Genomic DNA, 13,094 nt, shown 5'->3' with positions numbered 1-13,094 from the left:
AAGGAGGGAGGTCCCCAGGCAAAGAAATGGACACGGGACCCCAATGCGTATTGCAGTTTCCATAAAGCTAACGGCCACGACACAGTTAATTGTGAAACCATGCGTAAGGCTCTTGCAGAAAAATATGCAAAAGGGGAACTGAAAGACGTTGATCGAGGACCCCCGCCAAAGAAGAAGACCTTTAATAACGAGAGTTCTAATTGATGGAGGCAGCTCTGTAGATCTTATCTTCAAAGATACCCTGACCAGGATGGGAATAAGCGAAGACGAGATTGAAAGGGAACAAACCCATTTGACAGGTTTCAATGGGTCAACTACTCCATCCTTAGGAACGATTAGGTTGCCCGTAAAAACACATGGAATCAACAAAATAGTAGAATTTCAAGTACTAGATTGTCTCTCCCCTTACAACATTATCTTGGGAAGACCATGGATACATAGGATGAGGGCTGTGCCTTCAACTTTTCATCAATGTATTCGCTTCCCTACGCCTAAGGGAATAAAAGAGATCCGAGGCAATCAGGCAACCTCCCGCAGTTGCTATCTCACTAGCCACAAACATTGCGCTAAAACAATTAAAGTAGAACAATAGCAATTAATGAACGTGGAGTCGGACGAGAGCGTCTCTACGCTAGAAGAACCCGACTCCCTTGATGCGCCGAGTACTGAGATAACAGTCCAAGTACAGCTCGATGGCTCTAATCCTTCCAAGTGTGTCGGAATCGGAACTAAGCTTAAAGGTGGTATTAGGCGAGAGCTGATCTGTTTCTTAAAACGAAACAAGTCCACCTTCGCCTGGTCAACCGAAGATATGCCAGGAATAAGCATCGACGTCACGTCTCACCAACTTAACGTCGATCCCAGTTTTAAACCTGTAAAACAAAAAAGACAAAAACTCGGTCTCGACAGGGCACGGGTTGTCAACGACGAAGTCGAAAGACTGCTCAGTGCAGATTCAATTCGCGAAGTAAAATACCCAGATTGGCTGGTGAACACTGTCATCGTGAAGAAAAAGAATGGGAAATGGAGGGATGCATTGATTTCACCGATCTAAATAAAGCATGTCCCAAAGACAGTTTCCCCCTGCCTCATATCGACCAGCTAGTCAAAGCAACCGCGGGACATAAAATCCTGTTGTTCATGGACGCATTCTCAGGATATAACCAAATCCTGATGCATCCAGATGACCAAGAAAAAAACAGCTTTCATCTATGACCAAGGCACGTATTGCTACAAGGTCATGCCCTTTGGATTAAAAAACGCTGGCGCCACCTATCAAAGGTTAGTCAACGAAATGTTCAAATAAAAAATAGGGAAAACGATGGAAGTGTATATCGACGACATGCTCGTAAAATCCCTAAGGGAGAACGACCATATAAGACATTTGGAGGAATGTTTCGAGGTATTGAATAAGTATCAAATGAAACTCAATCCCACCAAATGTTCATTCGGAGTACCATCCGGTAATTTCCTTGGGTATTTAGTTACCCAACGAGGAATTGAGGCTAACCCAGATCAGTTGCGCGCCTTGCGAGAAATGCCTTCACCCCGTAATAAGCGTGAAGTTCAAAGGTTGACGGGACGCATCGCTGCCCTCAACCGCTTCATCTCTCGGTCTACAGATAAATGTCTTCCTTTCTACCGGGTCGTTAAAGGAAACAAGAATCTCGAATGGGACGACAAGTGCGAAGAGGCGTTCAAAAAATTGAAAGAGTATCTATCGAGACCCCCAATCTTGGCAAAACCCGTTGCATGGGAGCCACTCTATCTATACGTCACAGTGTCTCAAGCGGCTGTTAGTGGAGTACTCATCAGAGAAGAGCAAGGGGACCAACGTCCAATCTTTTATACAAGCAAGTCGTTAGTCGATGCTGAAACTCGATATCCTATTATGGATAAGTTGGCCTTGGCCGTCGTTTCTGCTGCGCGAAAACTTCGGCCATAATTCCAATCTCATGCCATAATAGTAATGACATCATATCCACTCGGAAGTTTCCTACATAGCCCTAATCAATCAGGAAGATTAACTAAGTGGCCTTTGACCTGAGCGAGTACGATATTGAGTACCGAGTGAAGACATCCGCAAAATCGCAAGTTCTAGCAGACTTCATCATCGAACTCCCGAGGGAAAGCCCCACCGTGACAGAGGTCGAAGGCACCTGGACACTTAAAGTGGACGGGGCATCGTCAAAGCAAGGGGCGGGAGTGGAAATACACCTGACATCCCCTCACGGTGAGACTATAGAACAATCGTTCAGGCTCGACTTCATCGCATCAAACAACGAAGCCGAATACGAAGCACTAATCGCCGGACTTAGGTTGGCTACAGCAGTCGGATCAAAGAAAGTGGCAGCTTTCTGCGATTCTCAACTCGTGGTAAACCAATATTCCGGAGAATACAAGGCTAAGGATGAGCGAATGGAAGCTTACCTGAAAGTCGTAAAGGATCTTACGAAACATTTCGAAGAATTCTCCCTGACAAGGATTCCTCGGGGTGAGAATACTTCGGCCGACGCATTGGCTGCCTTGGCATCTACCTCGGATCCGTACCTCAAAAGGATCATCCCAGTCGAAGCAATCAAACAACCTTCTATTGCCATGACCACTACCGCGGTCATAATAATAGAAGGGGGGATTGGAGAGATGAAATATTACATTACATCACGCGGTCATAAAAAAACAATCCTTTTATTTGAAATAAATATCTTAGATGGGCTTCAGATCAGCCAAAGCCCATTGTCTATTTTGCAGGTCGGCCCGCGGAGTCAATCTTCGGCCCAGTTCGATCTCGACAGAGCGGCCAAGCCCAACCACGTTTTCCAATTCGACCACGTCCTCCTGGTCAGAAGAACCGGTCAGTCAAAGAAAAGACAACGCCGCGAAGACCGGATCTGAGACGACTTCAGCCCTGACGAGGAGTGCGGATCGAAGAACACTGCGGCAAGGAAGCTCCATCTCGCCTATAAATAGAAGATGAGACGATAATTTTCACACACGCAAGCTTCCAATCCCAGTTCTCAATCGATTATATTTTGTACTCATATATTCACAGTCTCAAGCTCGTCATCCTGAGTTCGACTTCTCGTCCTATTTGTAATTTGTTGCCCGATAAATAAAGAATATTAATATTTTCCTCTTATTGTTATAACATTTATTTCCAAATTGTTTCTTATACGACGTCTTTCTAAACCTCTGAAAATAAATATCGTATTTTAAAATGTCTTTATTGGTGATTGTCGATCGATAAAAAACCGACATCAACAAGTATATTAAACGTATATAAAAGGGAAACTAATAAATCCCTTCCAGTAATGAATATAGGTCTTCAATGCTCCCATTAGGTACGTGCATATTTCAATTCCCACATCTCTATCAACCTCTCTTTTACGTTTCAACAATTTCTATCCGCCTTCTCTCATTCTCCTCGTTATTATTTCAAAATAAAATAAAACCTTAGGTGATCCCTTTTCCGCCTTCTCTTTTATTTTTATTTTTAAATATCTACACAGCGTAATTTTGAATGAAATTTTTATACAAAGAATTATAATGTGTTTTTTTAATATGATAAAAGATTGGTAATATTTAGATAAAAAAAAAAAAAAACTGTATGTGTTTGAGTGTATTTTCGATACATGCGCAGACATGTCCCAATTTTTATGAAATTATTTTTTTTAATCTCCATGCTTTTAATTTAGTTTATGTTATTTTTGGAATCCTAATTTGGTCATTCCCCTTGAGAAGAAAATGTTCAAAATATTAATTTACACTTTTTGGAATTTTCACAGAATTTATCTCAACAATTTCTTTTTCTCCTGTTTTTAAAGATAAGGGTATTTTAGTAATTGCACTTAGCACTCAATTCTGAAATTTTCCAGAAACCTCGTACTGTAAAAAATATTCCTTTTAGTGGGTATGATGTGAAATCCTAATTTTTAATCCTTCCGATTAGCTTTCGAACCGAGTTGAGCGTTTAAACCGTTCACGATCAACGACCATACTTTTTCACTCCAGGTGAGAACAATCTCAGTATAACACATATTAGTTTTAAATAAAATTATGATGATTTTTGTGATTCATGACGTGGGTTATTTGATAGTGATATGTGGTTTTGTTTATAATCATAAGTTACATGAGAACGAGCTTGCTTATTAGAATTATTTCTCGGTTTTGAGATTGATCGTGGTTTTTCGTTCAAGTTTACACGTTCTCGTATCGTTTGAAGTTTTGTTTCGAGGATATGTCTTTGGGTTCTACGATTCTTTTAAATCGTACGTTTGAGTTTGAGTATTGTGGATTACTCGTAGAATTCTGATTCAGGATCGGGTTGATTTACCGTGATAGGACTAAAAAATGAAAGTTGTTTAGAGGGTTCACGGAATAAGTGAACGTCTGGATTCTCGGTATTAGTGAACGTTCGGGTTCACAGGACGAGCGAACGTCTCGTGGAAGAGCGACATAGACGCTTACTCTCGAGGTAGGTTATTATAACCCTTCTCTCATGACTTTATGGTTTGGCCTCAAGATTATATTATTTTCGAAATGAAAATGTTTGTGAATGTGCCACGAAACCTAGAATCGTTTTCAAAATGTGGCGGAACTACAACTCGGGATATCCGATTATGAAGTTGAGAATATTTTCGATATTATACATATATCCCGTATTTGCGAAATAAAATGTTTTGTATATCCTGATAGAGCCGGAAACGTATATATATATGAAGCGGAGAGTGCAATCGTATATATATAAGGGTGTGGAGAGTGCACCATTCTGATCAGAGGATTGTCACGGGTTATATTGACAGGGGCTCAGGAAATAGTATACGTTTAAATGGGTGTAGATGCACATTTAAATTCAATTGCATTTCTTGCATTTACATTTCTAGCATCAGCATTCCGTCATTTACATTTCTATCATTTACATTCATGCTATTTACATTCCTGCAAGTTATACTTGTGCGTGTATGGTGATTTACACGTATAAGACTATTATTATACTTATACGTGTATGGTGATTTACGTGTGGCAAGAATATTATTATTATAAAGTAAATATTATTTTCGAAAATCTTTTTAAAAATCAAACCATTACTATAGCACCTACTGGGCCTTAGGCTCATCCCTATTTCTTCAAATTTTTCTTATAATCAGGAAGTGAGAAGGAGAAATGTTAGAAAGACCTCGGGATTAAGTGTGGTCGAGAGTTTGAAGATTTTCGTTGGATAGACTATCAAGTGTCGAAGGTTGGTTTTATTTCCGTTTTCTTTCTTTTATCTTTGGACTTATAAAGTAAATAACTGAGTATGCACCGTGGGATAGTTATGTGAAGTTTATTAGTGCTGTTTGATTATATTCTAATCACACCCCATCTTTCCCGGGGCGTGACAATAGTATGATATGTTTAAGTATGATGATATGTTATATGAGTTGTTATATATTATTCGATGATTAGATGTCTACGTTTATGAATTATAGGCTATGCTATGTTATGATATTATAAGTGATAGTGATGAGTATTAACGATTTGTTTTTTTTTAATTTATATGACGTTAAGAAATATTTATGTAAAGAAAGATCCTGTCACCTTTAGAACAAAAATACTAATAATGGGTTCATGCATTGCATTACTCATCTTATTTATTGAGTTTTATATTGTTCTCGCTGAGCGATAGCTCATTTTCTCGATAATTTTATGTATGTGCAATAGGTAAACAACTTACTGCTAAGTTACGAGTATGGACCAGCAGCGTCAATAGCAAGAGGGTTGAGTTATGGTTGCAACTACGTGAGAAAGACTTTCGTTACGCATAAGATAAATTATATTTAATATAATTTGTAAAACAAATTTTTTTATATAGATTAAGTAGTATGTTATAGTTTTGTATTGTTTTTCCTTAGCTTGACTAACGAATTAATTATAATTTAATTCCTATTAAATTAGTATTAAAATACTAGTTTTCAAGTAAAGGTAAAAAAATTTCAATCAAATTATTTTTATAAGGAATAGTATGATTTTATTATATTTAGTATTTGTGAATATATATTTTTTCAAAGAAAAAAATATATAATTCGCGAATTTCTATATTACGGTTTTATAAGAGTATTACGTGATAGAAGAACAAAAAAAACTCCTCATTTTTTTCATACATAAATTTGATAAGTAAAAAAATAACTAAAGTAAGAGGGTCTGAAAAATCCAATCGTTACAATTTCTGTTACATGTGACTACACAGTATTGGGTGATGGCTAAGCGAAAATCTTGTAGATCTCAATAATTAAACAAAATAACAGGCCATCGGGACAAGACATATACAAGCTGCAATGGTGGTTAATTAGTTTAAGGATTTATTACACATACTAAAAGTGTTCTTTAAGTTTGTCGTGCTCATTGTTAATTGAGGTAGGAAGCTAATGTCTCTTCTTGGGTGTCGAGAGAGAAATATGTTACTAGTTAGAAAAAATGTGAGTTCAGTGAGAGTCATAGGTTTTTTAGTCTAAAAATTTTACTTGTCTTGTGTGGTATGAGGAGTATTAATATGATCCATGGAGGATTGAGGGATTTGATTGGCCTAGGAAATCTTTGTGCCTAGAGTTTCGTTTTGCCTGAAGTCTCATTTAGGCTTAATTCTTAATTTCCCTAAAATTCCCTTTTGCTTAAGGTTTCCTTGGGCTTAAGGATCATTTTTCCTAAGGTTCCCTTGTACCTAAGGTCTAATTTGCTAAGGTCCTCTTTTGTCCAAGGTCCGTTTTTTGCCTAAGGTTCCTTTTTGCATAAAGTTCCATTGTGCCTAAGGTCTCATTTTGCCTAAAGTTCCTTTGTCTAAAGTTTCATTGTGCCTAGGGTATCATTTAGCCTAAGGTCTCATTTTTCTTAAGGTTCCCTTTTTGCCTAAGGTCTCATTTTGCCTACTGCTCCATTTTTGTCTAAGGTTTGGAGTTGAGCTCCGTCTTGATTTGGCCAAAGGTTTGGACCTCGAGCTTGGTCTTTTGTTGTCATTTTTGCTCTCATGGTGTGTTTTTACCTTGTAAAACGATGACACAATAGTAATGTTTTGAGAAAATTAATGAAACAACCCAAAACCAACCCCATTATTTTTTGTTTGGTTTGACTTTTTAATGGGTTGGTTTGGATTTTTCAAAAATAAAAAAGTTAATTGATTAAGCTTTAGTTGATAACACGGAAAAAAACCGAAAGCCCAATACCCGATTAAACCCCTATTACATATGATGTTTAATATTATTATTATATCTCATTTTATAAGATGATACTATACAAGGTTAATCTATTGAGAAACGGACATGGTTGATTTTTTGATTGTAGACATTTACACCCCATTTCAAGTTTGTTTTCAAATTAATATCCGTTTTAGTGTAAAATTAATGTAAATGTGGGACATTAGTATGAGAAAAATATGAAATGGGCATAAAAATCTATAATTATCAAAGTAGGGATAAATAATGCCATTTTTACCGATCTATAATTATATATGAAGAAATGGAGAATAGAGAGATTGAACAGAGAAGAAGAAGAAGATTTGGGTGAATGATTTCTCAACTGATTGATACGCAGTCAACTGCTCAGAATAAATACACTTGTGCTCATGACTATTTACCGTTGATCTTCTAACAACCTTAACAATCTTTGATCTAACGGTGTATAGTTAATGAGCTGGCTAAACTAATTACAGTTGAGTAAACTCTGACTTCACTATTACAACACTATATTCTAATAATATATTACTAATATCATTATTTTGAAACAAATAGATAATTATCTATTTAAAAATAAAATAGATAGAAAAATAAAAAGGTTATTACTTGAAGACGAGACTTAAATATCTATCACAGCGTTGAAAGATAATTTGTGCATCTAATGTTCTGTATAAATTTGTTTGCATCTGTTTACATTCTAGACTTATGTATTGATGTATATATAGTATTATAATTTTTTTTAACTGATATAATATTATAATTAAACTTGTTCGATTTTATCGTCCTACGTGTTATATTAATAATGGGATGGGGATTAAATAAAATTCCAACTACAAGTCGGACTCTACTTATGTTTTAGACGTACTTATGACGGGACGCCTATAAATACATTAACAAGAGTGTGCACTTAGCGTTGGTTATAGAATAAGTTGCGTGAGATCACAAATAAAAGATAAGAAAACTAGGAGAAAAAAAACTTGTGTGAATTTGGAAGCAGGTCAATTTCGGAGGACTTATCTTCGAGACGGTGATTAAGAAATTGTTTTCGTGTTTGGTTTTGATTGATCGGTGAATATGTTGAGGACCCCTCAGATTGACGTGAATTTCCATGCCAAGTGCAACAACCAAACCAAGGTAAATATTGCGCATCTTTGATTCTTGTTTTTACTTTTTTTTGTTTTGTTTTGTTTTTTGGAAGTATTTTATATGGGATCGGAATTTAACATAGATCATATTTCATTCATTGACTATTCAAGAAATTACTTAATTCCATGCTTATTTGTTTTTCCAAATTTCTAGTCTAAATCGAAATCGCTTTAATGCTTAACTGGGCTACGCTGGATCAACTGACTCCCACTGGAGTTAGATACCCGAATGGGCTTTTCTTCGTTCACAAGGCCCACATATATTTATTTTCATTCCTAAGAAAATAAATCTAGGGAAATATTTATGTAAAATCAAATAATAAATAAGAGTAATCATGTGGCTCTATGTCAAGTTGTCAATCTCAAAAGACGGCAGGGATCAATCTGAATACCACAACTAACTACTAATTAACAACAAATGACCGTCGAATCAACAGTCCAATCAAATATAGCCATTTCATCATACTGACCGCTGATCCACGTGTCACAGTTCAATTTGTCGTTCAGTCAACGCCTCGTAATCTTCTTCCTCGCTCTTTTTCTTTTTTCCTTCTTTTCTCTCTGGCCTTGCATACGAAACCCTCTCTCTCTCTCTCTCCCCTTGAATGTTATCGGACCGAGAAATCCCAAAAATCCCTAATCCGTTTCACCGATACGATCAATCGGAACCAGAATCGGCGTCGATTGTGCGGATAAGATAATCGGAATCGGAATCGGAATCGGAATCGAAACCCTTGGTCAACTCGGCTGTTGACCTCGATCTCGACTTTTTCTCTTATAAGCTTCGAAGAACGATTTTTTTGGGGGTTTTTTTGTATGATCACCGAGTAGAGAGAGAAAGCCACCGATCGAGGGAGGCAAATCATGTCTGCCATAGTGTGTGGTAAGAGATCCATATTCGAAGATATTCCGGCGAGTCAAGTTTCCAAGAGAATCCGATTTTCCTCCTCCTCTTCTTCTTCCTCCTCCTCCTCCTCCTCCTCGTCGCCGATTCAGTTTTCGTCTCCAAAGTCTTCAGCTTATAACCCTTTTGTGACACTTTCCCAATCGAATTTGAGCTTGATTGAGTATCTCAAGGGAATTTTTCCCGATATGGATCCACAGGTTGGGTTTGGGGATTTCCTTATTCATTCTTTTTATGTATCATGTGTCACAATTATTGGTTTGTTTCGATGTTTTTTCTTCATACAATTAAATAGTTTTTGTATGGCTTTTTGAATTTGGAACTGAATTTCGCTTATTGTTGGTGGTGTGTTTCTGTATAATTCATCTTGTTAACGCGAATAGTATGCCTGAAATTTTTTAAATTGCTGTCCTGATTTCAGCTTTTGGAAAGAGCGCTCGAAGAAAGCAGAGACGATCTGGATTTGGCTATAAGGAGATTGAACGAGCTCCGAATTGGATCGGACCACCAAATTCCCGCCCCAACTGCACAGGAAGTTGCTTCCGAAGCGACTGTTCAACAACCACAAGGTTTGTTCAAACTCTTCTGTGGAAATATTTTAGGATGTTTTTTACATTGTTGATTGAACTAGTATTTCGGGGAACTCGAGTTGAAAAATTTGGTTAGTTGAGCCATTCTTAGGGAGCCCCTAGAATCCTAATAAACTGAGGCATTTTCTGTTTATTCTAATATGATATTCACAGATATCTAAGTCCTCTTTGGATACTGAGATTGACGAGAAGAATAAAAATTTGTTGTTTCGATTTGCAGCGACAACAAACAATGTGGAGGTCCCGGTAGTCAATGAGGACAACCTCCCAAAGGACGGTGCGGATTGGGTTGAGCTCTTTCTCAAAGAGATCATGAGCGCCGCAACCATGGACGATGCCAGAGCTCGCGCTTCGAGGCTGCTTGGGGTCTTGGAGACTTCCATTGTCGCACGGGCGAGCTCAGATACGGCCCAAAACTTCCACCAGGTTCGTTCTTCTACTTGGAGATGTTGTGGAAAGTGCTTTGTTGCTGTGTTCTGCGGGTGATTTGTTGATGACCCGGGGTTTTCGTTTTTCTTTCTTGTAGGAGAAAGTAGTGCTTAACGAGCAAGTCCAAACGCTCCTTCAAGAGAATACGATTCTCAAGCGTGCAGTGGCAATTCAGCACGAACGGCAAAAGGAATTCGATGATAGGAACAAGGAGTTGCACCAATTGAAGCAACTGGTGACTCAGTACCAGGACCAATTGAGAACCTTGGAGGTTTGAACTCTCGAAACTAATAGCAAATAATCGCTATTTAAAAAAAAAAAAAAAAATTTTATCGATTTCTGAGACTAATCGTTAATCTGTTTGTTTTCTTTTCGTTGCAGGTCAACAATTACGCACTTACTCTTCACTTGAAGCAGGCTCAGAAGAGCAACTCCATTCCCGGGCATTTTAACCCCGATGTTTTCTAAGTGACAACGATGATACAGAGTTAGACTTGAATGTTGTTTTGTCGTCCGGTGAACCGGAGGTGTCTTGAATTGCAAGTTACTGGTTGATGTATGTGTTAAAAACAGATGTAATATGGGTCTGTTTATTTATTTATTTTTTCCTGTTCGTCAGAAAGTCGGTACTCACGGACAACTGTAATACCTAAAGATATTTAATTGCATTTTCATTCATCAATACGTTCTTGCTCAGTTTCGTGCTTGCTATTTATGATAATATTGAATGAGTTCTCTTCTTGAATTTTTTTTTTTCTCCTTGTGACCTAAGCTGACATAAGAAGACTATCAATCAATTATATCACGATTATTGCTCTAAAATAGAGTAAGCCTAGATTTTAGTAGAAAAAGTAAAATTCAACTTTAACCATATGAAAACCTATAATATCAAAGGTGGAAGTTGAAGGAAAATAATTAATTATGAGACATATTAAAACAGTCGCTTTGAATAGGCGAAATAATGAATGTGTCACATATGATTCAAGTTTGGAAGAACGTGGTATACTTTATCACACAACAGAAAAGTCATTTGTAGAGCTGCCATTTTAATTTGTCATTAAGAACACATAAAAGTTGTTCCTTTTATTTTTCTTTTCTAAATTGCTTAACTAATGAACTTTCATGTGATTTTGCCAGTAGCTGAATTCTGGAACAAAAAAAATATCATGTATCTACTATATGAAAAGGTAACTTATCAGCAACTATAGGATCGAGTGTTTGACGACACAAATGTCAAAGGTCAACATTTTTTTTTTTATATATATATAACATGTGGTCAATATATATACACTGCTTTAAGACTACACTTAGAGAATTGTCCTTTGGCTGCTTCAAAGTACACTTGCAGAAACATTGACTAGATACATAATTGGGTCAGGATTCATTATATATGGCGTAGTGACTCTAACAACAATGAACCACAAAATGGAGATAAAATTGGTCATCATAATACATGCAAGCAACTGAACTCTTTTTTTTTATTTATTAATATGACAACCATAGTTAATTCTTAAAAACTATATAGCACACGCAATAATTCACACAACACACCTTGAAAACTATTATCAACCGGTATACTTTTTTTTTTTTTTTTTTTTTTTTTGTGGGAAGTAAGAATCTAACTACTAAATTTCCTCTTCGGGAAATTGATAATTGGCAGTCTGTTAGAAAGAAACAAGCAAAATAGAATACCTAACTAGAAAGATGATCAAGAGGTTGATAGAAAATTGGCTCCATTTTTCATCATCATCTTGAACTCATCAAAATTGACCATTCCATCTCCATCCATATCAACCTTCCCAATCATGGCCTTGCAATTCTCAGCTCTCTTACCTTCATTCAATCCCAAGGATGACAATATTGACCCCAATTCCTCAACTGAAATTAACCCATCTTTATCCTTGTCAAACACCTCAAAAGCCTCCCTCAACTCACCATCATCATCATCATCATGCTCATCATGATCATGACCACCCACCATGGACTCGCACAAACTCCCAAACTCCTCAAAGTCAATCAACCCATCTCCATTTGAGTCCAACTTCGACACCATGTCTTCGACCTCGTTCTCGCTCAACAACATCTTTATGTTCCTCAGGTAGTCCTTGAGCTCTTGCTTCGTTATGAATCCGTCGCTGTTCTTGTCGAACGTCGCAAACACTTTTCGCATCTCCGACTCGTTCTTGCTCTTCTCTTTGTGGGTTTTTAGTGAAGGCCTCGATGGCAAAGTTGTTATTGTCGTTTTTTTAGTGGTGGTGGATGATGAGAAAACACATTGAAACCATGCATAGAATTTCTTGGTGGGAAAATAGAAGAACAGGTTAAACACTCCTGCGATGAATAATATTGATAGTAACAGCAGGTTTAGCAACATCTTTTGGCCTTTGAACAGAGAGCCGAGGGAAGGAAAAAAAAGGTGAGAAGAATAATAGAAGAAGAAAAGGGGTTGAGAGAATTATGGTGATTTTTTTTCTTCCTTGTTGTAAATATGTATATGCATGGGTTTTTGTTTATTAATTGCTTTTAAATGAATACGCGGTTTAAGGTATGTGTCTGGGTGTGAGTGTGCGTTACTTTTGATCCCCACAAAACGCGTGAAATTGGAATAAACAATATTCCCAAATATTATTATCCATCAATTTTTGTTTCTAATTTTTTTTTTTATTAGCGTGAGGCTCGTGGGTAAAAGCATATGCTTTTGTGTCACTACAAGTTCTATCTTAAATTGCTCAAACTTCAGGGCATCGACGTATAAAAAAAAATTAAAAAAAAATTAAAAAAAAATTGTGTTCTGTCACTATAAGCGACGGTGACATTA

At 37.0% G+C, this 13,094-nt stretch overlaps 2 protein-coding genes and 1 pseudogene across 2 annotated transcripts; 2 read left to right on the top strand and 1 right to left on the bottom strand.

Moving 5' to 3' along the window:
- The first annotated feature begins 1,537 nt into the window (after positions 1-1,537).
- Positions 1,538-2,895, top strand: LOC149397896 (uncharacterized). The gene is made up of 3 exons (XM_089614379.1): positions 1,538-1,795; positions 2,077-2,613; positions 2,722-2,895. Exons 1-3 carry the CDS (start codon positions 1,538-1,540, stop codon positions 2,893-2,895), a joined length of 969 nt encoding a protein of 322 aa, XP_089470505.1.
- A 6,026-nt stretch (positions 2,896-8,921) lies between these two features.
- Positions 8,922-10,958, top strand: LOC149397895 (uncharacterized). The gene is made up of 5 exons (XM_089614905.1): positions 8,922-9,457; positions 9,679-9,826; positions 10,068-10,273; positions 10,374-10,547; positions 10,658-10,958. The coding sequence occupies exons 1-5, from the start codon at positions 9,218-9,220 to the stop codon at positions 10,742-10,744; spliced, it is 855 nt and encodes a 284-aa protein (XP_089471031.1). The 5' UTR covers positions 8,922-9,217; the 3' UTR covers positions 10,745-10,958.
- A 15-nt stretch (positions 10,959-10,973) lies between these two features.
- Positions 10,974-12,794, bottom strand: LOC149397894 (calmodulin-like protein 2 pseudogene; annotated as a pseudogene).
- Between the last annotated feature and the right edge of the window lie 300 nt (positions 12,795-13,094).

Source organism: Urtica dioica, chromosome 5, assembly GCF_054948205.1.
Source record: "Urtica dioica subsp. dioica isolate 48M chromosome 5, U.dioica_male_clone48M_v1_H2, whole genome shotgun sequence".
Classification (NCBI taxonomy): domain Eukaryota; kingdom Viridiplantae; phylum Streptophyta; class Magnoliopsida; order Rosales; family Urticaceae; genus Urtica; species Urtica dioica.
This window is presented reverse-complemented; position numbering and strand designations above follow the sequence as displayed.

Excerpts from the sequence above, each read along its gene's own strand:
- LOC149397896 (XM_089614379.1), top strand. The coding sequence starts at position 1,538 with ATGCCTTCACCCCGTAATAAGCGTGAAGTTCAAAGGTTGACGGGACGC. Across the intron at positions 1,796-2,076 it reads TCACAGTGTCTCAAGCGGCT|ACATCCGCAAAATCGCAAGT; the intron begins GTTAGTGGAGTA and ends TACCGAGTGAAG. Across the intron at positions 2,614-2,721 it reads TTGCCATGACCACTACCGCG|ATCAGCCAAAGCCCATTGTC; the intron begins GTCATAATAATA and ends GATGGGCTTCAG.
- LOC149397895 (XM_089614905.1), top strand. The coding sequence starts at position 9,218 with ATGTCTGCCATAGTGTGTGGTAAGAGATCCATATTCGAAGATATTCCG. Across the intron at positions 9,458-9,678 it reads TTCCCGATATGGATCCACAG|CTTTTGGAAAGAGCGCTCGA; the intron begins GTTGGGTTTGGG and ends TCCTGATTTCAG. Across the intron at positions 9,827-10,067 it reads GACTGTTCAACAACCACAAG|CGACAACAAACAATGTGGAG; the intron begins GTTTGTTCAAAC and ends TTCGATTTGCAG.